The sequence below is a fragment of the Netta rufina genome (assembly GCF_964035555.1).
Source record: "Netta rufina genome assembly, chromosome: 8".
In the NCBI taxonomy this organism is placed as follows: Eukaryota; Metazoa; Chordata; class Aves; order Anseriformes; family Anatidae; genus Netta; species Netta rufina.
The window spans coordinates 28,158,240-28,180,928 of record NC_140131.1 but is presented as its reverse complement, the minus strand read 5'-3'; the positions used below and the strand labels follow the sequence as shown (position 1 = coordinate 28,180,928).

The 22,689-nt window shown below is 35.3% G+C and overlaps 1 protein-coding gene across 3 annotated transcripts in view; it reads right to left on the bottom strand.

Moving 5' to 3' along the window:
* Nucleotides 1–22,689, bottom strand: part of COL11A1 (collagen type XI alpha 1 chain) — a gene marked incomplete at both ends in the record, with an annotated part of 142,556 nt that overhangs the window by 70,132 nt on the left and 49,735 nt on the right. For all 3 annotated transcript variants that reach the window (XM_084291221.1, XM_084291223.1, XM_084291222.1), the window contains 13 exons: nucleotides 1,120–1,164; nucleotides 1,277–1,330; nucleotides 4,593–4,646; nucleotides 5,206–5,259; nucleotides 5,374–5,427; nucleotides 6,809–6,862; nucleotides 10,559–10,615; nucleotides 10,870–10,953; nucleotides 13,710–13,784; nucleotides 16,405–16,467; nucleotides 16,881–16,922; nucleotides 18,026–18,088; nucleotides 20,294–20,539. In XM_084291221.1, the coding sequence (XP_084147347.1) occupies nucleotides 1,120–1,164; nucleotides 1,277–1,330; nucleotides 4,593–4,646; nucleotides 5,206–5,259; nucleotides 5,374–5,427; nucleotides 6,809–6,862; nucleotides 10,559–10,615; nucleotides 10,870–10,953; nucleotides 13,710–13,784; nucleotides 16,405–16,467; nucleotides 16,881–16,922; nucleotides 18,026–18,088; nucleotides 20,294–20,539 (945 nt within the window). The remainder of the gene's footprint in view (nucleotides 1–1,119; nucleotides 1,165–1,276; nucleotides 1,331–4,592; nucleotides 4,647–5,205; nucleotides 5,260–5,373; nucleotides 5,428–6,808; nucleotides 6,863–10,558; nucleotides 10,616–10,869; nucleotides 10,954–13,709; nucleotides 13,785–16,404; nucleotides 16,468–16,880; nucleotides 16,923–18,025; nucleotides 18,089–20,293; nucleotides 20,540–22,689) is intronic.

The following is a 22,689-nucleotide window of genomic DNA, read 5'->3' as shown; positions in this document are numbered from 1 at the left end:
TGTTTCTACTTCCTGGTACAGAACATTGGTACAGTATCTTCCACTGAAGTTTCAGCTTTGTCTTGGCCCGAAGGTTTGACCTGAATTGTAGCATACATGTTTGTACTCTCATCTTTAGAAAACACGGTCTATCATACTCTAATACTATTTACAATGAGAAACAGTGTTTTTATTTGTAGTAAAGATCCGTTAAATAATTAAAAACTACTAATTTTTTCTTATAAAAAATGCAAGGCATTCTGAAAGCCCAAATCTGGTTTGTTACTCGTACCCCTCAAAAAATCCAGAAAAGACCAAGGGCTATTCTCCTAAATAATGTGAGCAAGATTTGCTTTGTAGCTGAATCTTTTGACATTACACTATGGAAATTAAAATTAGTTTTCATCATTTGTGTCATCATTCATATCACACGTGCTAACGTAGGCAGAAAAGTTTCCTCACGTATGATGCATAGTGATACATATATCACTAATACTCTGACTGTAGCATTTTCTTCCTACTTCGAAAGTAGGCTGCAGTATATCATACATTTAGGGTAAAAATCGCCTTTCTGAACTTGATTTCTTGCCTGCAATGCAGAACTCTGCTCTGCAGTGACAGCACCTGCAGAATTATAACTGACAGCAGTAGAAATTCTGTATTGAAAAAAAATGTAAAAATACACGACAAAGCACAGTAGTGGGACAAAAAAAAAAAAAAAAAAAAAAAAAAAAAGGCCTTATTTTCAAAAAAAAAAAAAGGCCTTATTTTCTAATAAATAGATGTCTGGAAAGTACTTTCAAAGTAACAGGGGTTTGGTTATATTCTCATGTATCAAGGTCTGCAGTGATTGATTTTATACTAGGTCAATAGGATAGCGCTTGTGACTCTTGTGGTTGTGAATACGTGTCTGGATTTTTCCCTGGCTTTATTGCAATTTTGTGAGTAGTGTTTCACTCCTAACAAAACTGTTCATTTGCTTACTTTTCAGTTTTCTCTACATATACACACACACACACATTGATTATTATGCTGGGAATACAGAGCAATTCAATAGAAAGGAAAACAAATCTGAGAGTGACTTTTATTTGTAAAACAGACTATTGGCCAGAAACAAAAAAATAAAAAAGCATTGCTTACAGCTTCACCTGGGAGACCTCTTGGTCCAACTTCCCCATCTTCTCCCTGTTTTTGTACAAAGGGAATAGGAGTTTTAGGAAAAAAGTCATGCATTATGACCATATTCCCATTACGTGGTTCAAGTTTTATGGTGTATCTCAAGTAAATAGCAACTTACTCTTGATCCATCTTCACCAGGTAAGCCAGGAGGTCCCTGTGGGCCACGGTCTCCCTGTAGAATAAGAAAAGTAATTAATATGTGTGTGGCTGAAAACAATAAAGGATGGCAAGAGAAATAAAAACAAATGTGTTAGCTGCAGTCTGATGTGTCAAAACATGCGTTGACATAATGATACAAATCTGTTATAGTATTCAGTAAAGTCTTTTATTACATTACTATAAAAAAAAGAGCTTTATTGAAACAATGAGCTATCTGTATTTGTAAAATTTTGCTCTGTAACTATTCTTTGCCCCAGAACATACACAAACTACCGCTACAAAAGGTAGTCTTAACGCGTACCCACATTTTTCTTAATGTGTACCCACATTTTTCTTTGTCTCATCAGCTCCCCTCCCTTCACATAATGTATTTCTGCTAGGAAAATAAGGAATGTGTACATGGGTCAGAAGTTAGACAGCCAGTTGCTGGGCCCTGGAATATACATAGTGAAGTGCACTGACCACCTTTCAGAACCACCTACCCTGGCACCAGTCGTTGAGAGCCTTGGGACTGATTTGTCTGAGGCTTTGGAAGGCAGCCAGATTTCACTTCCCCTCTGAGGCTGGGGCTTTTCAAGTCTATGCAAAGTCTCAGTACATTCTGGACCATACTTTTAAGATTTATTTTTCTTTCCCCATTAAAGAAAACTAGTGTGTTGCATAGCTCAAACACCACTGACTGACCTCTTTCTAGGCAGCAGGTTTTTAGACTGTGACTTCCTTCTGGCATTGGACAACAACCAAGTATTCATCCTGTTTTCCTTAATTTAGTGCCTCCAAGGAGCATGACCACTGCTGTGGATCATAGCAGAGATACATGTAGTCACTCTTTAGCAGCTCCATTCTTTACTCTTTCAAACTTGCCAAGGGGATTTTAGGTAACTTGGTCTCTTACTCCAGAGTGCCCTTGTATTAAGGATGTCAGGATTTTATTCCACTGTTTTTTCTGTCCTCTAGAAATAGGAGTAATCATTGGAGAGAATGAAATTCTATGAACTGCATTTTCATAGCCCGAAAATGAGTTACAACAATAGTTTCTACATTTTGCTAAGCTTTGAAACTATTCAACATGATCTGCTGGTGGTACAGCATTTGGTTTTCTACATGCCAAATGATGCTACTGAAGGATTACTCATGAGATGTGTGATCTGTGCTCTAGCTTCCAATTAATATCCAGGTGAAAACTGACTTAAGCCTTCAAACGTTGAAAAGGTTCAGCCCCTTAAAGGCTACCTTCCCTATCTTGCAGTACCATAGCACTTAGAGTTAGATTAGGAGCTCTCATTCCCTGTCCTGGTATTGTCATAATGTCAGAACAAAACATCCTATCAGCATTCTTGGATCTTGCATTCTATAATTCTTTCCTTCCCATGTTCTGCCAAAGCCTCAATTTCTTTTTCCTTTGATCTTTTCTTCTAGTGCCTTGCATATTAAATAGTTTAAAATGGGTACATTTCTATTACATCTAAATAAAACATATTCAAAGTCAAAAATATTAAGGCTAAAAGAAATATTACACTGGTCTGATATCCTCTACACTACAGCTCAGAGAATCTCATCCATTAACTCCTGTCTGAAAACTTGTGTTTGACAAAAGCATAATCTCAGAGAGACATACAATTTGCAACTCAATTCAAATTTGAGTAATTCTAAAATAAGTCCTAAAACACCTACTTCTGAAGCTACAGGTTTTCAACATCAGTTCTTTTACACTGAAACATAACCACAATATAAAAAACAAAACAAAACAAAACAAAACAAAACAAACAAACAAACAAAACCAACAACCTTTCTCTTGTCTTTTTGTTCTCTTTATTGCAAGCCAAAGAGAACTGAATATTTTCATTATGTGCTGTTGATACTTCTGAATCCATGGAGCTGCAGCTATCTTGTCTGGTTTTGAATTGAGCTGTTTCCTGAGAGAACATAGTTTGTACTTCTAAAGAAGATTGTCTCAGACACACAGAACGCAGTGATTTTTAAATTGTGGGATGAAAACAAATGATGAAAAGTCATTGTTTTCATATGATATAAATTTTAATGCAAACTTATTCTTCTATTTCATGTTTTTAAAGAAATTTTTTAAGAAATATGAATCAAATAATATATTTTGAAGAAAAAGAAAAAGGCTTGATGACATGGAAGGTCCCATGGACTGACAATTCTACTATTTGAGGGTGGAGAGCAGGCGCATAGGCTGGCTCTGAACCAATTTCTGCTTAGCCTTCAGAGAGTAGTAGCAAGAGCTTAATGTCTAGCCCCCTCTGCTGGTCACCTTCTGATGAAGCCAGATTTTAATTCTGTGAAGTGCTGATTGCTGTAGTTTTTAAGAAAAAGGAATGACAGAAGAGGACCAAGATATTCATGCATGACACTAAAAGTTCTTCCCCCATAGCAAAAAGAACTCAAAAGAGAATCCTTAGATGCTATTGCAAAGCCTTATGGGCCAAAAGTCAATTCTGATGACTTTTCTGGGAAGGGCAGCAACTGTGCTAACCCATTGAAAAGGGAGAGCTATAATCATTCCTTGGTCATCAAGCATCAGTGCATATAGGAATGTTTTGTTTTGACATTTCCGCCCACTGTTTCTTTTATGGTGCACTGCATTTACCAGGAGTTACATTCAGTAGCGTCTGCTGTTACAGCCATCTACCTTAGGGTTTTAATTTAGAGCAGAAAGCCTCTGCTGTGATTCTTTCTACACTTTGTAAGGAAAGATGCAACCTCATCTTACAGATTGGTAGGAAATACAGAGCAAGTACCCAAGTTGTTTAAATATTATTTCAAGTTATCTAACTTCCAATCTGACTTTGATCTGTCTTTAAGCTGAAATTGTTGGAATGGCACACACTAAACAATTTACTTTATAATTCAAACACTCAAATATATTTTTTAAGCAAGCTTCTCAGTAGGTTAAAATTTATTATGCCTCTGATATAGAAACTTCATGCTACTACAATACTACTATGTGCTTTAACAATCAATTTAAATCCAGCAAACAAATTTCTAAACTAAAAAAAAAAAACGACTAGCGCAAAACCTAGCTGAAGATGTGATCTGAATTATAAAAATACATTTAAATCAATAATGTGTGAATTGTCATCCGCTAATTGACATTACTAAAATGTTTTATAAGAAATACATTATGTGACAATATAGATGTTATTCTGTAGTATGGAATGCTGACATTCTATTTCAGCTATTCTTAGTGAATAATATCTTATTTTGGTGACTGTATCAGTATGTTGTTATATACACATGCATGTTTTTCTTACCCTGTTACCTTTGTCACCAGGGAGGCCAGGAAGACCATCAAATCCTCTGTCACCCTTGGAAAGAAGAAATCACAGCTTCAGTAAATGACCATTACATTCTGTATTACTCTGAGTAAATTGTTCCTTCTCTCTCTGTTAATTTGGAGTTATGGTACACTTATTATTGAATGACATACATGGAGGGGAAGGAGCACATCAATCAAACTCACTAATTTTCCTTCTATGCATTAAAGCAAGAGAATATGCCACACCAGCTTTTTCACTGCACTGTTGTTATTTTATTCTCAAACAGAAGTCTATGCTGAAATGAAAAGATTGATTCTGGCCACCCTTTGCAGTAGCAAGACTGACTTTACTCTTGCTGATACTCTGTAACTAAAAAGTGACTCAGAGGGATAGGAATCATGCCCAAAGAATCAAGTTACTTCAAGGTCAGACTACTAACCATTACCATTAATTAGCATATTTTAAATAGATGATTCATTCTCCACTCTTGCATCTGACCCAGCCATCTGAAACCTCAATATTTTCACTTGAGAGTAGAATCTTGGGTTGGCCTGCAGACTGTGGTACTTAAAATCCATCTAGCCCATTCCAAGGTCTTTTTATTTACCTTTGCACCAGGCTCTCCTGGCATTCCTCTGGCACCATCAGCTCCAGGACGACCCTGCAAAAATCCAAAGGGGCAAACATTTGAAAATGTGCTGGAATCTGTTAATTTTTAAACATATTTAAACAGCAACTATTTACCCAAAGCAGGATTGATCTACGTGCTACCTACCCTTTTGCCAGCTTTTCCACTTGGACCAGGGGCACCTTGAACACCACGAGGACCCTGAATTTAAAGAATACAATTCTTAGAATCACATTCACGTCAGCAAAAAGCTAGTTAAACATTTCATCTCAAGAAGAGGATAAACTTTAAAATGTTGAACGTTTTTTGCCTCCTCCCCCCCAACTCGGAGATCGATTCTGGTTTTCAAATTCCTATTAGTTTTAATATAACACGATCATCCAATCTAGCTTAACACTACCAATTTTAACACGAGTCTTTACAAGATGACAGTACACGTGGTACAATTGGCCCCTTTAACATAAAAGCTTGTTACATTCTTTTGATTACTTTGGAAATCTCAACCCTGTGATTTGAAAATCCTTGTTCCTGTCATGCCAAAGTTATTTCAGCCACAAAATTATTTGATGAAAACTGAAGAGTGCTTATTTCAGAGTCCTAATTCATATGCAAACAAGAGTTGTGCTACTAAATAGCTCACATCCTGTCTTAGTTTTACATAGCACAGTTTTAACTAGAGGAACACCAAATAACCCCAGACTGAAAAACCTAATTCCACTGTTAAGATATATGTAACTTTCACTGTAGACTAACTAGGTGGGTGTATGTTTCTGTGGAACTGTTTTTATCCCCCATCAAAATGTGTCTCCTTCAGGTTGAAATAGCAATGATATGTAAAAATATTGAGTAGGTAGAGAAACAATGCTAAAAATGTAAGTAAGCAAACTAGAAGGCTGACCAGCTGTTCAGTGCTTTTTTGTTCACTTCCTTTCTTCTTCTTCTTCTGCAGATATCCATGTGCAGTTTTAAGACAGGCATTTAATAATGTAGCTGATCCATGATACCACATGGCAAAATTATTGTCCCAGAGACTTCTGTCGCAATTTCTTTAATAACTCCCTATTACTTTAAGGTTTAAGGTGTAAGATTTCAAAGTTTTTCAGTGCTCTTTTACTTCACTGCAGGATCTGGTATAGTAGTAAGCAGAGAAGAAAAGCATGTACCAATTTCTAAAGATCACTTCTTGTTATATCATCGAGTCCTTCTTTAAAATTTCCTGTTTATCTACTAACTAAATTCTACTACTCTCACCTTATGAGACCTGAAGGCTCGAGGTCATACACTTGCAGACTCACATATAATTATTGAAAAGAGATGAGATAAAAGCCCAAAGAGCCAATATTAAAACAAGTTTTCAAGTGAACACACTACACAAGTTACAATTGTTCTTTGTTATGTAAAGGTAGATTTACTTTCATATATTAAAATGAACAATCAAGCTATTGCATTTAATTAAAGCCATATTCTAAAAGCTAAGTTCCTTCAACTGCATGTCACTGCATGCAGTTGACTGATTTCATTGAAGTGATATGAATGCATTTTCTTAAATATAAAAAAGCTCAAACAGCCAATGTTATTGTACCTGGGGACCTGGTTCACCGCTTTCTCCCTTGGCACCTGCTGCTCCAGGTCCTCCCTTGATTAAAAAAAAAAAAAAAAAAAAAAAAAAAAAAAAGGAAGAAAAAAAGCAACACATGTTATTTGAATGTACAACAAAACTTGAATAAGTTATTTTCTATTCCTATTTTCTATTTTCTCTCTCTCTCTCTCTCTCTCTCTCTCTCTATATATATATATATATATATATATAAAAAATATATATATAAATGACATGGAGAAAAAAACAAACAGTCCCCTGTTTATTAGGTAATGTGAATTCACCATCTGGATCTGAAGGTGTACCCTGATGTACCCTTGTTTAGATACTGGGCCTAACGGCCAAAAATCTTTCTGTTACCAAAGAAAAACTCCCACAGGTTTAAATGGAATCAACTACGACTTGAGAGCTAAATATGATCACAGTAAGAACATAAATCATGCAAGCAGAAATCCACCAGTTGCAGAGAAGTCAACAGAAATGAAACCCATCTTTCACCTTTATCCATTTCTGTGTTGTACAGAAAATAAGTTAGTCTCGAGTGCAATCCAAAGACCACTACAGTAATGCAAAATCCCCTGTCTAATATTACATAAACTACAGTGATATTTTAATCAAGGTCTTTGTGCATCTGCTCTGAAAAAGTGGAAAATCTACTTAACTGCATTTCTTTACTCTGATTAAATAAAGATTTTCAGAGGTTTACATATAAACAGACTGAAAATAAATATTCATCCAGGGTAAGATACTGTACAAGAAATCTAGGGCAAAATTAATTAAAGGAAGTTTGTCTTTTCTTAATAGTGATCTTCCAAAAGCTCCTGACATGCTCACATGAAATACAGCCCAGGGAAGTAACATACCAAGTTTACTGTTACGGGCAAAAGTCTTTTTGCATTTCTGACCCGTGAAACAGGTCATAACCAAATTAAGGTATTTAATATAAAAAGAATCTTGCAGACCTTGGAAGACTGATCCACCTTCTGTGTTCACCATAGTAACCATTCAAAGAAAGAAGTGGTCTTAAGGCTTTGCTTAATGCTAAGCCTAGCATCTTGGAGTGGAAAAATTCCCACTGACCTCGCAGGTACTAAATTGAGTTCTAATCAAATTGAAAATCAGATCTTAAACTGGTACTGGCAGTGGAGAGAATAGTGGCTTTCCTAAGTGGTGACTGTCTGTTAAGGTTTCCCTGGTGTAAGCTCAGACTCAGTTGAAGCTAGATTTCGGCTACAAGAATCCTGTGTTTAAACCATGTAATAATTGATACGCATGTTTGTATCTTATTGGCTAAAAATTAGATTAAAATAAAGGTCCTATTAAGATTAAAAACTCCAACGTTTTAATTGTTGAAATAAGCTGGGCACCACGAATGTACCAAGAACCTGTAGCTGCTTCTAAAACTCTTGGCCAAAAATGTTGCCAAACCAAAGAGTTGAATTTTTAGAGCCTCCTGGTGGCTTAGTAGAAAAATATCTATTAATGTTACTTAGTTGAATTTTGCATACAGAGATACATGAAGACTTTGAAAATACACCTGGTACAATGTACAACTAAGGGTATACAACTCACAGTCAATAATATACCTGTCTCTACAAATGAATTCCTTGCTTACAGAAGTTTTATATTTATTTTGTTTGTATAAACTGAATGTTATCCTGCAAGTCTCACTTTAAATACACTGCTGCAAGTAACGTATTAGTTTGTTAAATAAGCCCCATGTGTCTGACTTTTTGTATCACATACCTAATCATGATCGATTAGAAGTCTGTGGCCAAATTCTCTACTTGATAGCAACAATTCACTTTGGAAAAATTACTCTAGAAAGGAATTGCTCTTGTGTAGGTCTGCTTAAAAACACAACTGAAGCCCCATTCAGTTTCTGGGGCCCGAGTGAGATTCTGGTGGGATATTTAGCTAAAATTTACCTGAAATCAATAAATTTCACCTAGATTAACACAGCTGGGTTCATGAGACTGGATAACTTGGAACACAGCATAAACAAAGAGGTTTTTGATGCCATAAGAAGATGAGATACAGCACTGTCAAGCCAACCCAAAGTACAACTTACAGCATTGGAGGGAATAGCAGGAAGAACCATTTGCAATGTGATGGATAATAACCTGACCAGTATTTTTTGTCAGTAATAGTAGGCTACTGTACTCATGTTCGTCATTTTCCCTTTCTTTATTTTCAAACCTACAGTTAAATTCAGGCACTGTACATTAAGGAGGGTGGGTGTGAGAGGGGAAGAAGAGAAGGCTGGAAGGGAAGGTCTTGGTTATTACTGTTCGGCAATGAGGTGTTCCACTGAAGCATTAAAGGAGGAAAAAAGGACAAAAGAAGAGAAAAGAACTATATTTCTTATACTACAGTTCCATGACTTCAGAGGACCAAACCTCCACAACAGGTATGAATGGAAGGAAACTGCTTTGGAGGAGATTGTTACTGCATTTTGGAGAAAATCAGAAAAACTTCTGTTGCTGTTTTGTGCGTATGCTGCTATAGTTATGACTCACATAGCACTGCAGTCAATTTTTCTTTGCACAATAGAGTAACTTGCTTTATCCTTTTTCTCTTGGTTACTCAGTGATCATTTGCTTTTATTTCTCAGTAGTACATTGTAGTAGTTAATATTGTAACATTGCTCTTTGTGTCCATTACCATAATAACAATATAGAGATAAAAATTACAGTAGGTATAGGTAAAATTGAAGAAGCCAAATATTTTGCTACCTAGCTGTCCCACCAAAGTATACAAAATAATACTTCCCAAATTAAGTGGATCTTTCAAATATAGATGCCATACTAACTTTAGAAGAGAATTTCACTCTACATCAGACGATAAATACAGTCACCTGGGAGAAATTCAGAAAAGACTTACTTTCTACAATGCTTATGATTTTGGCTGCAGCATTTATTTTATATCATGGTACAGATGCTCTGTAATAGCTTTTTGAAAGATGTTAAACACTATATTACACCATTTATTGGACTGCTGAGTCTGAAAAGCATCCATTTACTAAAAGAGGAAATTGGCATTGCAAGATCAATCTGATGATTTTGGCTTGTGAAGCTTCCTACCTATTTGTGTACTTTTGTGGTGGACATTGTCTTTTTAAAGTGTTTATAGGGACGCACTCTTAGTGATCAAAAAGTTGTTTTACATGTCCTTGGAAAAACTGTTTCTGTTCCATGTACATAAATATTTTAGAACTTCCCATAGGGCCATTTTCCAGATCATTTGATATTAGCCATAATACAGGCCAAATTCAGTTCTTCAGTAAAAAAAAAAAAAAAAAAAAAAAGCATTTTTTGTTTAGAAATCTGCATGACTTTTGATTGCTTATATAAATGCTTCTTAAGAACTTTCCAGATTCACCTTAAATAGCAATGCTTTAATATCTCCTTCTGTACAGTTTCATAATTACCACCAGAAACTTTGTAAATATTGTTAGAAAGATTACTGACTATAGAAGCATATGTAGTTATTTATGTAAGGCTATTTTCTAGTTTTGTAAGACAATCAGTGTCCAAACACTGCAAAATCTACATTAAAAACTCATTTAGTATTCAGGGTGCATTGCAGATCTTAAATAACAATACAAACTATGACCTTAATTATATCAGTTTCTTTTCAGATAAGTACACATACAGAGGTGTAGGCAAGGCCAGCATGAGATCAATGTACTTGTGTTACTGTGTTCTTTAATCTGTGCCTGTTTTGTTTACATACCACAGGACCTGGTCTTCCAGTGAGTCCCATGGGACCGGGTGGACCTCTCATAGCAATCTGAGAAAACAAACAGAACAAAGCACCAGGTATCAAGAAAAAGCTGCCAGCCCAGCATACAGGTTCTATATTAATACTATTTCATAATGCATTAACAAATAGCCCCCATCATTCTCTCAGTTGTCAATAAGGATAACTACTGTCATGAAATGATGCTTACAGCACTTTACTTCACACCCTGAATGCTATAAAATGGAAATTTATTTGGAGTTGTGCCTTTGTGGCAGCTATATTTGCTGGTTCCTTGTGCTTACCCTAGCCTGCTGAAGAATAGCTTGTGCTTGAGCTTCCTGAGCTGAGATTGTTGGGCCCTTCTCACCGTCTCCACCAAAGCGAAACTGCAGGTATCAAAACAAGAAAAGGAATTGAGAATTTATTGAATGAAAACCATACTTAGTATACACTGCACCTGTGTAAACCTCTTTGAAGACACTCGGTCTCAGTGTTTAGTTCATTCTACTAACTTTAGAAGACTGCTGCATTAAGGATGGCCACTGGACCCAGCACATATATTAAGTAATCAATAGTTTAAAACTAAAGCACAAATCTAATCCCTTAAGAGCAAACAGTGTTGATTTCGTAGGATTTTTGTTTCTTTTATTTTTTGTTCAGAAGGAGGCCAAAATATACTCTAATAATCTGCAAAACCTCATTAAAATTTGTATTAAATTTAGCTAATTCTCAGTACAGTTGTAGCTATCCACAGAAAAATTCAATTCAACCTAAGGCAGATTTCAATGTGAAAAACATTTAGTACGTAAAATGAACAGTTTTGTGTTATTTCTGACAATTTCAAAATAAATTAAAGAATAAAGTTCGTATGTTACTGGTCTACTACTGCTCGTGAAACTGCTTGTAGAAGCTTTGCAATGTTGCAAGGACATTGAGCTTCACCCTTGCTTTCCAAAGATATGGCATAGGCATACTGGATGTCATGGACAAGAATCTTTCACTGCCTACAACAGTTTATCTGGTTTACCTAAGTTGGCGCAACAACCAAAGTCTTTCTTTTGCAATCATATTAATATCAGAACGGATTTTTTTTTTTTTTTTGTAAGCTGTTGGGAAATTATTTTAAGTCCCCACAAATGAGCACCTGACTTTTTTTAATAAAGGAAGAGAAACTGAAATGAAAGGAAGAGAACTATCAAGCTTGCTACCACTTGAAAAGAGGCCATGTGGGTTTGTAGGCATCCACATAATGCAGAATCAACCATATTGTCAAAATGTTGTTCCAAGCAACTGTGCCTAAATTAGTTATCTTGCATTGATTAAAAAGATGAAAACATTTTCATGAATTCAGGCCTCACACATAATGATGAAGAGGCACACATCTCACAAAAGGCCTCTCCCACATGTTAGTTAGTACATTGAATGTATATCTGAGATGAGACAATCCAGTACGAGATTTTATTTCCTCTGTTTACTCATTTACACCAGAATGGCTCTCAAACTAGTGAGCAGGTCATCTGTAACAAAAGGACAGTTACTTTTAAGTGGGGCTTAAAAATAGCTTAGGGAGAAAAAGCAATTAGGAAGGAGGATGTGCCTATCACTGTGATGACAGCAGCACTGTCCAGAGCAATAAAACTTCCAAGAAATGCTCATTAATTTTGAAACCTGTTAATAATAAAAGTGACATTTTATATGCCAAAACATCTGTCCTCATTGGGTATTATGAAATATTTAAATAGTTTCTGATATTTAGGATAAACGAAATGACCACTTTTCAGCTGGAACTAAACCAAGGGGATACCAAATTTTCCACTGAGAATTTACTAAATGCTGCAGGAAAAGTAGGAAAAACAAAAGCAAAATTTCAAATTGTTAGCAAAGATCAACCTAAGCACTGACTCAGAAGCAATGTGATGTCCTGAAAATGTTTGATAATAAGATAGTAGATGTGGAAAAGAAGTCTGGACAATGGTTAAACTACTAGTCTGGAATATGGGAGACATGAAGCCAGATTTTTCCTTCCTGAGAAATTTCTGTTTTGATTTTGTAAACCACTTGTGGACAGACTCATTTAAAAATAAAGCTTGTGGTATTTTCTAAACTGACTTATAGGCAAAGTATTATTTCATACTTACTACCTTTAATGGAGCAAACTGATAGAAGATAAATCGACCTCTGCTGGTATGGAAATTACAGTTGGAAGAATGATTTGGGAATAATTCCCCTGAGGAGTAGTGATATTTTTACATCAACTGATTATTGGTAAATACATATTTCTGTTACAGAGCCAACCACGATAACAGCTTTTTACTGCAAGCAGGAGGTCAAAAACATTTATTTACTTTAATAATCTTTCATTGATTGCTTCTTATACAAAAAATAAACTTTACAAAATCATCCTTTCCTCATTGATGTTGTTGGAGTCCTGCCTCCTATAGCAGAACTGCAGGAACTACAGCTCCGAGTCTTTTTACAGAGTGTATCTTACCAAAAATACTGCCCCTTCATTTATTTGCAATTGGTTTGTCCATACTCTGGGATGGTAGTAGTCATCAAATCTTTCACACACAGACTTACACTTAGGAATGATGAATTCCATGCACATAGTACCTTTCATACTACAAAACTGCAAGGCACTTTTAACGGCTTTGAGCTTGTTCCTCCACCTGCTAAAACAGATGGTGTTTTGCTTTGATTCCAGTGGGAGCAAAGCTGGCTATGTGCATGTATTTCTATTCAAAGGATGCACTGATTCTTCAAAGAGGACACTGAAGTCCAGTACTAAGCATGGAATGCTTAAAATTCTCCATGTCAAGGAGACTTGAAAGTACACATGCCTGCCTTTATGAAACAGCAAACTCCTTGTTTAGGACATATGGTAGCAAATAATAGTTACTGTTGAAAAAATAAGGACAATTTTAGTATGTGTAATACAATCATGTAGGTTCCCATCTAGAAGGCATGCAGGAGTTAAAACCTATGCTTTGTCTGAGGAAAAAACACACCAAATGATCTTTAAATGATTAAACCATACAAAAAACTCTGTACTATCTCTTGTTCCAAAGACAAAATTAGATGAAAAAGAAAACACTTTAATCTTTTTGGAAACTCACTACCCTGAAATCATAATGCAACTTACCGGCAACATTAACATGGTACCTGGGGGACCTGCTAAACCATCAGCACCAGGGAGACCAGGGCGACCAGGTGGACCCTATCAGAATAAAGGGATGAGTGAAATGGGTGAGAATGAAAAGACAGATATATAAGGTAAATCTTCTGAGTCACCTCACACATACTACTATTCACAATGACACACTTTACTTTCTTTACAAATGATTTGGGAGTGCTAGTCATCATTAGTAGAGTAGAGAAATCTACTTAAAGAAGTAGATTTGGCAAAAACATTCAGCAATGGGGAGGAAAATATTCTCTACAACTATTGTGTGAGTTGTATTAATAACAGAGTAAGGAGTACCTAACTGTGGAGGCTTTACTAAGATTAGTAAATTAGGTTAGGCTGAGCTGAGATTTGCGTTGTGTTCCTGTGGTTACTTTATCTGATACAGAGAAATAATACTGCTTATCTTCTTTAAACACTTTGAGTAAGCTTAATTTTCATAGGCTACTTAAGTCCTGTAGTTATGATTTTAAATCTATTTTTATGAAATCTGTCTTCTGTTCCAGTTTAAAAACAGCTATACTTTTTTGTTGTATATTCATGATTATTGATCCATCAGGCAATGCTACATGGATAAACACTGCTGCTATGACAACTCATTAACCTAATTGCACCTTTCCTCCCTGCAATTTGCATGCTAGCTGAGGCTATCAATGATCTGCAAGAGTGCTCATTTCCTGCTGCATGTTTGCCAAACAGAGTACCCATTCACCAGAATAACTGTGCAGGGTTGCAATGACAAACCAACAAATAATCTAACTTAACTGGCTCTTTTTGCTGCTCGGGTGTCAAACAAAACAACTGTAAAACTGATCCTAAAAAACATGGTGTTTTTCCACCTCTTAAGGTATTAAGACCAGTAGTCTGTTATTTTGAGCTCTTTTTTCAAAAAAGCCTGGAACACCAAAAAGCAAATCCCTACTAACAAACACTACAGATAAATAATAAATAGAGAATTATTACCAATTATAAATAAAATATTGAATAAAATTGTGTAATTATTGGAAAGAATTGTTATATATCTATGAATTTCAGAGTTAAGGTTAAAAAAATAACTAAATGCACTCACAAAGCACCCAGAGAAATGATTGAGTCCTTGTGTTCCCAAGTGAAACCAAAGATTAGTTTCTCCCTTTTTTTTTTCTCCCATAGCACCATTTTATATGAGTGAAATTTATCTGTGCAGTGAGCATAAGTGAGACTTGTACATAAGTGATCCTCTCTAGAAGGATATGGTCATTCTTTCTCAATTGTCAATTGAGAAACCCAATTTTAGGATTAGAATGATAACATAAGTTAGTACAAACACTGAAGTACCATAGACAACTACAAAAAGTGGTGGATTTCTCAACAAATTGTTCTGTTGTTATCTGCTTACACAACTTTCTCAATTATATAGGCATTAAGGTGTTCTGTTTTGTTCCAGTGCTCTTTTCTGGAGTGGTAATGTTACTTTTCTATGTTTTTTACCTAAGATGAAAACGAGTCAGAATAGCTATAGCAAGAGCTAAAGTCTTTATTCATGTATGCTAATTGTTTTTTAAGGAAAAAAACAAAACAAAACAAAACAAACATATACAAATGCATCCACATGAGGTGAAGTCAGACATGTTATTTCATTAGGATGGAATTTGAAAGCAGAATCTGGTTGCAGACATCTGTATTGTTCTCAGGAGTTTGGTAACTAATTTCTACAATTATTTCTTTGTGTAGTGTGCCTTTTTTAATATAAGAAATGAAGTCTATTCCATAGCAAGCAAAGTGTTTATTCAAGAATTTTGTTATAATGAATTTAGCAAGCAGTTAGATAAAAAAATAATTATTATCTAGAGTTATTCCATTATAATGTGTCAAAGTTCCCATTTTATCAGCTTAAATTCCAAAATACATTGTTTAATTAATCTGCACAAAAGAAATATGAAAGAAGTGTGTGCTGACTATCAAGGTGGAGTGCTGTTGGAATTTTAACATTATCTCACTAATATTACTGAGTGAAGTAAATGCATCTTTTCAGCTCTTCCATACACAAATACAGTATGAATATGCTAGACTCTTCAGTAAACTATTACTCATAAATGTCAGGAAAGTTTCTTTTTTTGAAACAAATTTCTCGTCAACTAAGTATATTTAGGCTGTTTTAAAATTGTGTTATATGTGGCAGTAAGAAAAAGCTTGTGAGAACATGTAACACCAAGGTAACTGTTTAAATTTCTGTTATATTCATTACGTAATAGTTTAAATTTCTATTATATTCATGACCGGATATGGGTTCTCATGTAGTACACTATTTAATATGGCCAATAAATTCTGTCTAAAACATCTAGATCATCTAAATATTGTCCATTTCTTGGACAATTGTTCCATGTGTATTTTGATTCTGTACAGCAACATCATTGTTTTTCTCACATGCAGAGAAATATAGACAAATGGAAACCTTTTCCCCCCTTGTATTTACAGTAGATATTTCTACCATTAATTAAATATTTGCTCAGATTTTCACTTGATTTACTCAATTGAGTAAATATGTGTCAGCTTCAATTAAATTTCTTAAACCATGTGTATGCATTTCAGATCAGGATCTAATTCACTTACTCTTGTACAATTAGTGAAAGACATACTATGAATACCCAGGAAAATCTGTATGTTGACTTACCCTTTCACCAGGGTCACCTGGTGGACCAACAGGACCTTGTAAACCTGGGGGACCCGTAAGACCCTGTGGAAAATGAATGACGAATTATTATGCTGAATAATGTCATCCAGCATGTTTTTGAACTTTTTTTTTTTTTTTTTGTGCAAAGTTTTATTGAATATAAATTTGGAAAAAAAATCCTATATAAGAGGTATAAGAGGGCTTTTTTTTTTCTTTTTTCTTTTTTTTTTTTTTTTTTCTCTTACAAGGACTATAGGCAATATTCAAAAGTATTTGATTTTCACATGCACTCAGCTTGCAGCATGCTTTCTCTGAAAATTCAGATGAGCCTTTTTTACTCCCTTCTTAAAATTCTAAGACCAATATACCCCTTGGTAACTATGGTGAGACTAATTTTAATTGTGTTAACTCATGAATACCAAAGAACGGTGGATAATTCAAATGCAATAAAATGAAATTTTAATTAATCTACATACAGCAGGTCCTCTTGGTCCTGGTGGTCCTTCAATAAGCATACCCTAGAGGGGGGAGGAAAAAAAGATACTAAATTAGTCATGTCTTGGACAAAGATATAGAATAACTTCTTAGTTGAAGTGTTAAACCTAATATTTCTGAGTTTTATGATAAACCTTTCTGAGGATTTCATGCCCACATAGTTTAACAGTATGGAATTTTGTTGAGTAACTTTGTGGAATACCTTACTTTCTGTCCTATGAGTTTTCAATTAAAAATCATTAACAAAATAAATACATATGATATTTTAAACCTGTTTTGGTTTCTTTTTTGAGTAATTATGTTGGGATCTTCATAGATCATTTACTGGAATTAGAATTTGAATTCTGTTGCTTTAAAAGTGAGAAAGAGTTCTAGGGTAGAGGAACGTCATAGTACTAGATTCTCAATAACAATTTATTTTTAATATACCGTTATAATAATTTTATGCAAATAACATTATTTTTATGTTGTGTGTCTTACAGCACCTCCTAGTTCCTTTTTTTTTTTTTTTTTTTTTTTTTAAGTGCAGATGCTAGTCTGAATTCCAGGTCACAGTAATAAGACACAGGAATTTGATTCCCATTTGTACCTAGCTTTCCATAGGAAAGAAAACTGGATGAGCAAGCTGAAAGCTATCTGCAGTGAACTCCATTTGCTGGAGAGCGGATACCTCTTCAGTATTATGGATACCTCTTCAGTATTATGGATGTAAAGTAACTGTATCTTGCACCAGCATGGGTTAAACATGCAAACATTTATTTAGCTTCTCAGAGGGACTTCCCTGCCCATACCTGTAGTTACCTGTGCTGGAAGCTGGAAGCTACCTCTGTCCAAGCTGCAGTTACTATCTAGCCTGAAGACCACATTCATGTATTGTCTTCTCCACAAGAAGATTCTCTTTGTTTTATGGGACCCGTGGTTAGTCTCTCATGCAACAGAAATGGAAGGATGAACAGGCTACTGTTTTTTGCACCTTTACACAGTCCACACTGCAGGTGATTGTTTCAGCTATCATGGATAAGAGTACTGTCATCGTGTCATTAATGACTTAGTTTGAAAATGATTTCTCAACAGTCTACACATGTGAGTGAGTTTTTCTTTAGTGCTGTATAGAATTTGTACTTACAGGTTCAATCACAGCTGGTTCTCCCTTTTGGCCCTTTTCTCCATAAGCTCCGTGTCCAGTCACCTGACCAGTAAAAACAGCCCCCAAAATGAAAATTAATAGAAGGCCTAATGACCTGGTACAATAAAAAATTGCAACAGCCTGTAACTGAAAGCTAAAGCTGGAATTGATCTATGCTGTGAAAAATACATCACAGGTACAAGCTATACCAATCAAAAAATGTAAAAAAGAACATTTTTTAAAAAATGCCCTTTTCTTGAAAGTTCCAAGGTACTGAGTACTTTTCATCTTGCCTTTCGCATCAAAGTTAAAACTGAACTTGTTTAAAATGCATTTGCACGTTGTCCTGGTTTCAGTTAGAACAGAATTAATTTTCTTCCTAGTAGCTGGTGGAATGCTGTGTTTTGGCTTAGGATGAGAAGAGTGCTGATAACACCCCGATGTTTTAATTGTTGCAGAGCAGTGCTTATACCAAGCCAAGGACATCTCAGCCTTTTGCTCTGTCCTGCCAACAGGCAGGCTGGGGGTGCAGTAAGAGCTGGGAGGGGACAGACCCAGGACAGGTGACCCAAACTAGCCACAGGGGTATTCCATACCATCTTACGTCATGCTAAAAAATATATAGTGGTGGCTAGCCGGGGGGAGGGGGCTGGACTGCTCGGGGTTAGGCTGGGCATCGGTCAGCGGGTGGTGAGCAATTGCATTGTGCATCACTTGTTTGTACACATTATTATTAGTAGTACTATTATCACCATTGTATTATTATTATTATTATTATTGTTATTATTATTTTCCTGTCTTATTAAACTGTCTTTATCTCAACTCACGGGCTTCACTTTCCATTTCTCTCCCCCGTCCCAGAGAGGGAGGGGGGAGGGTGAGTGAACGGCTGCGTGGTGTTTAGCTGCCGGCCGGGTTAAACCATGACACACATAAAAGGAAAATGATATTATTTTTTGGTTCAGCAGATGAGGACTGTAATAAAGCTGGCACAGGTTAGAGCCTCGGTTCTAATTCTAGCTTCCTGGCTCCTTCAGTTTTGGAGCAAGGCATTTAGAGGTGAAATTTACACCAGGGGATAGAGTCTACATAGCCATTTGCTTAATGCAGGCACAAATGGTGCCTTATGGGCTCTTTGCTAATGCAGATAATCTGACTTTTTCTGTGTCATTCTGACAGTGTCCCCAACTGTGCTAGATGGAGAAAAGCAAGCTTGTATCTCATTGCACAGATAAGGATCATTAAAAAATACAATGACCCCAACAGGGCTTATAAAGGAGTGATAAATGAAATACAGAAGTATGGGTTTCAAGGTTGGCAGAGAAAAGCAATCTCACAGCATTTGCTTTATTTGTTGAATCCTTTGTAAACTGAAATTTCAAGTTTGTGAGGAGAAAATAAAGATAAGACTGAGCAAATACTGAAAAGATAACTCCTTTCCTACTATACTCAGGGCCTTCTCAATTAAAAATCCAAATGGGAATTAATTCTGCTTCCAGTCTTAGTCACACTAGTTTTCTTTGCAGCTTCTACAGTCCGATAAACTGGTAAATGAAGATCTTGGCACAACTAAGGGAAAATTAAAGCCTTTCTGTGAAGCCTGTGATTAAGTCAGAGGGAAAGAGAGAGCTATAAAACACAGAAAAAACAGCATGATTCACAGGATCCACCATGTCATTCTACCTTCCTTTAAATATACTGAGCTGTTAAGTCGCTCCTGCAAGGTCATAAAACTGTCACCATTGACAAAGCTTATTTTCATGAACGAGTTCACACCTTCACCTTCCTAATCATTAGTTTTATCCTTGGAAGGTTGCAGAGGCAAAAACATTCTAGGCACTTAAACACATTTCAGCTTCTTAAGGTAATCATACAGCAACATTGACATTTTTTTTACAGCTTTTGCTCCTGTTTTAGAAATTACACTCTTTCCAGCTTTAGCTCTAGTTTAGAAAGATTTAAAAACTCGTGTTCATTTTATTATTTACTCTTGGAATTACATCTCTTCTCTTGTCTTTCCCTCCTATCTTCAATCTTCCCTTACTCCCTACACCAGAAGTTACAAAAAAAATGAATTTAATAAAAACAAAATGTACAGGATTACTAAAAGAATATAATGGACTTGATTCAAAGTCTATCAAAAATAGTGTGAATACACCTCATATGTGCAAAGAGCTTTGCATCAGGTTCTTTACAGTTCTGAGACTATATAACTATAAAAGAATTGCTAAATTAAATTAATCTGCATCATGCTTTCAATCAACTTACGCTTGTTTCTGTGATATCAGTCTCTGCAGGAACACCTGGACCAAACTCCTCATTAGTGGAATCAGTTGGTTTCTCTTCATATTCTTTATATTCATAAAAATCATATTCGCCTAAATCTCCATCTACCAGAAGATCAGATTCACTGAGGTCTACTCCTCTGCTTCCATATTCAGTTTCCTCAGCTTTTTTATCATAATCCTCTCCAGTTACGTATTCTTCAGAAAATACTTCTTCAACAGGATTTTGCTATTCATATCAGTAGCAAAGATTTGGGAATAGGAGGAATACGTGGGTTAATGTTAGTAAAGCAATATAAGCATATGCTGATCCACCATGATGACTTCAAAAAGAAGAAAGAACAGTAGAACTACAGCATATTGTCTTTTAATTAGAGTCTCAAAGAATGAAGTCCATCCTTTCAGAGTAATTAAAAGATCTTTGTACGTGTAGTACAAAGAAGTAATGCTTTCATACACTTCTTTTTTTTTTTTTTTTAAATCTCCAAAGACTTTTAATTCGATGTACCCAGTACACTATGTGTACTGCTTGCTTAATGTTACTTTAGTGTCAAATATAGCTGTTTCCCTGCTTGATCTCACACTTACAGGTATTCACGAATGAACATATACACAGCAGTGAATCAATTCAGAGCTAACATATACGCCACAATAAGCAGTGAATCAATTCAGACCTGTTTACAATAATAATGTGCAGGAAGTGCAAGCATCACTTTTGTTAAGCTGAGCCACCTTCACTGTCTTGTGTCTACAAATCCTGATGCCAAGCTAAACGTTTCAACTCCTTTTCCACATGATTTTACAGTTTATTTGTCACTCAAAAAGTCTTGACTCATGTCTGTCACGGCAATTTATACGTATTTTTAGCTTAGTCAAATTCCAACTGCAAAACTCAGATTATCTCAACATTTTTGAAAGCCCAGTGTTGCTTGCAGCTTTCACCTTCAATTATGCAAAATGTTAAACCAAGCAATCAACTTACAAGCACCAAAGCTGTTTGAACGAATGCTATATCTGAGATGTACAAAACCATTTGGGGGGGGGGGGGGGGGAAGGAAAAAAAAAAAGAATTGTTTTATTCTGTTACAAAGATCTCTTGAAAGGATTGTTTTGAAATGAATCAAAGCTAAGATATTGCTTATATGAGATAGTTATTCTAGAGATGAATTAATGTCATCTTAAAAAATATATATTAAAAAGCTAATCAACATCCAGCATTGTTAAAAATATATTGATCAAATTATGATGTTGACATATATTTCAGTTAAAATAAAGGACAGATTCTGATTTAGCAGTTGCCTAATTCCATTAGTTCCAGGACTAGGACTTCTGTCTCACAGCTAGAGTAAATGCAGATCTGAGCCAATTTTCAAACAATTCTCAACCAGATTTTGCCTCTAAGGAAAAGTATAGAATTTAGTAATTTTACTCTCTCTCATTACAATTGTACTATTGTATAATTAGCCTGCCCAAGAAACAGAATGATTTAAAAATGCCTCTACACATCACCAACTTGTGAGAGGTAAACATGAGATTTAACACAAGAACTGTTTACACTAGAACAAGTAAAATATCATTTAATTTACCTTCACCTTCCAAGATGCATAGGAGGAAAGCAAAAAAACAAATCAGGATCCTTTTACTCTCTTTCATTATGCTCTTTAAATCAAATGATGTATTGAACAATTATTACTTTCAAATTCAAAACATAAAGCTAAAATGCTTTTGAATTTCAGGACTTTATGTTCAGGGGGTCAGTTTTGTACATCTTATAAGCAATGTAGCTTCATTTTGCAAAAAATATGCAAAAGGAAAATGAAAAAAAATCCTATAATCAGCCATCATTTTTCTAAAACTAGCATTTATTAATATGCAGACATATTAATCAACACTGGCTTTAGGTGTACTAATATTAACAAAATGATGTTGACATTTGTTATTGTGGCTTTCTAAAAATATGGTTTCTAAAAATATGGTTTCTGAAATAAAATAACCATTTTATCTTTTTGACATTTCAAAAGGCAACATTTATTTTGAATAATACCTCAGTGAGGTATTATTCAAACAATTATTCAATTGTTTTCAATTCAAAAATTATTCAAACAATTTGGTTGTATTATATGGAGAACTGTTAAAAGAAAATATTGTCTTCCAACTCATTTTCAGTATACTGCTATGGTTGCGGTCATTTTTTGCTTTAGTTAGGCTTGTTTTATGCTGTGTCTTAAGAGTAGCATGAAAAATTAGAGACTTCACTTCATCTTAGAGCAGGAGGACTATGTTTAGTATTTAACCTAGTTTAAACTAGACATAGCCCCATTCACATTCACACTGAATGCAACAAACCTTGCATTCCCACAGCATGCATCACTGAATGAT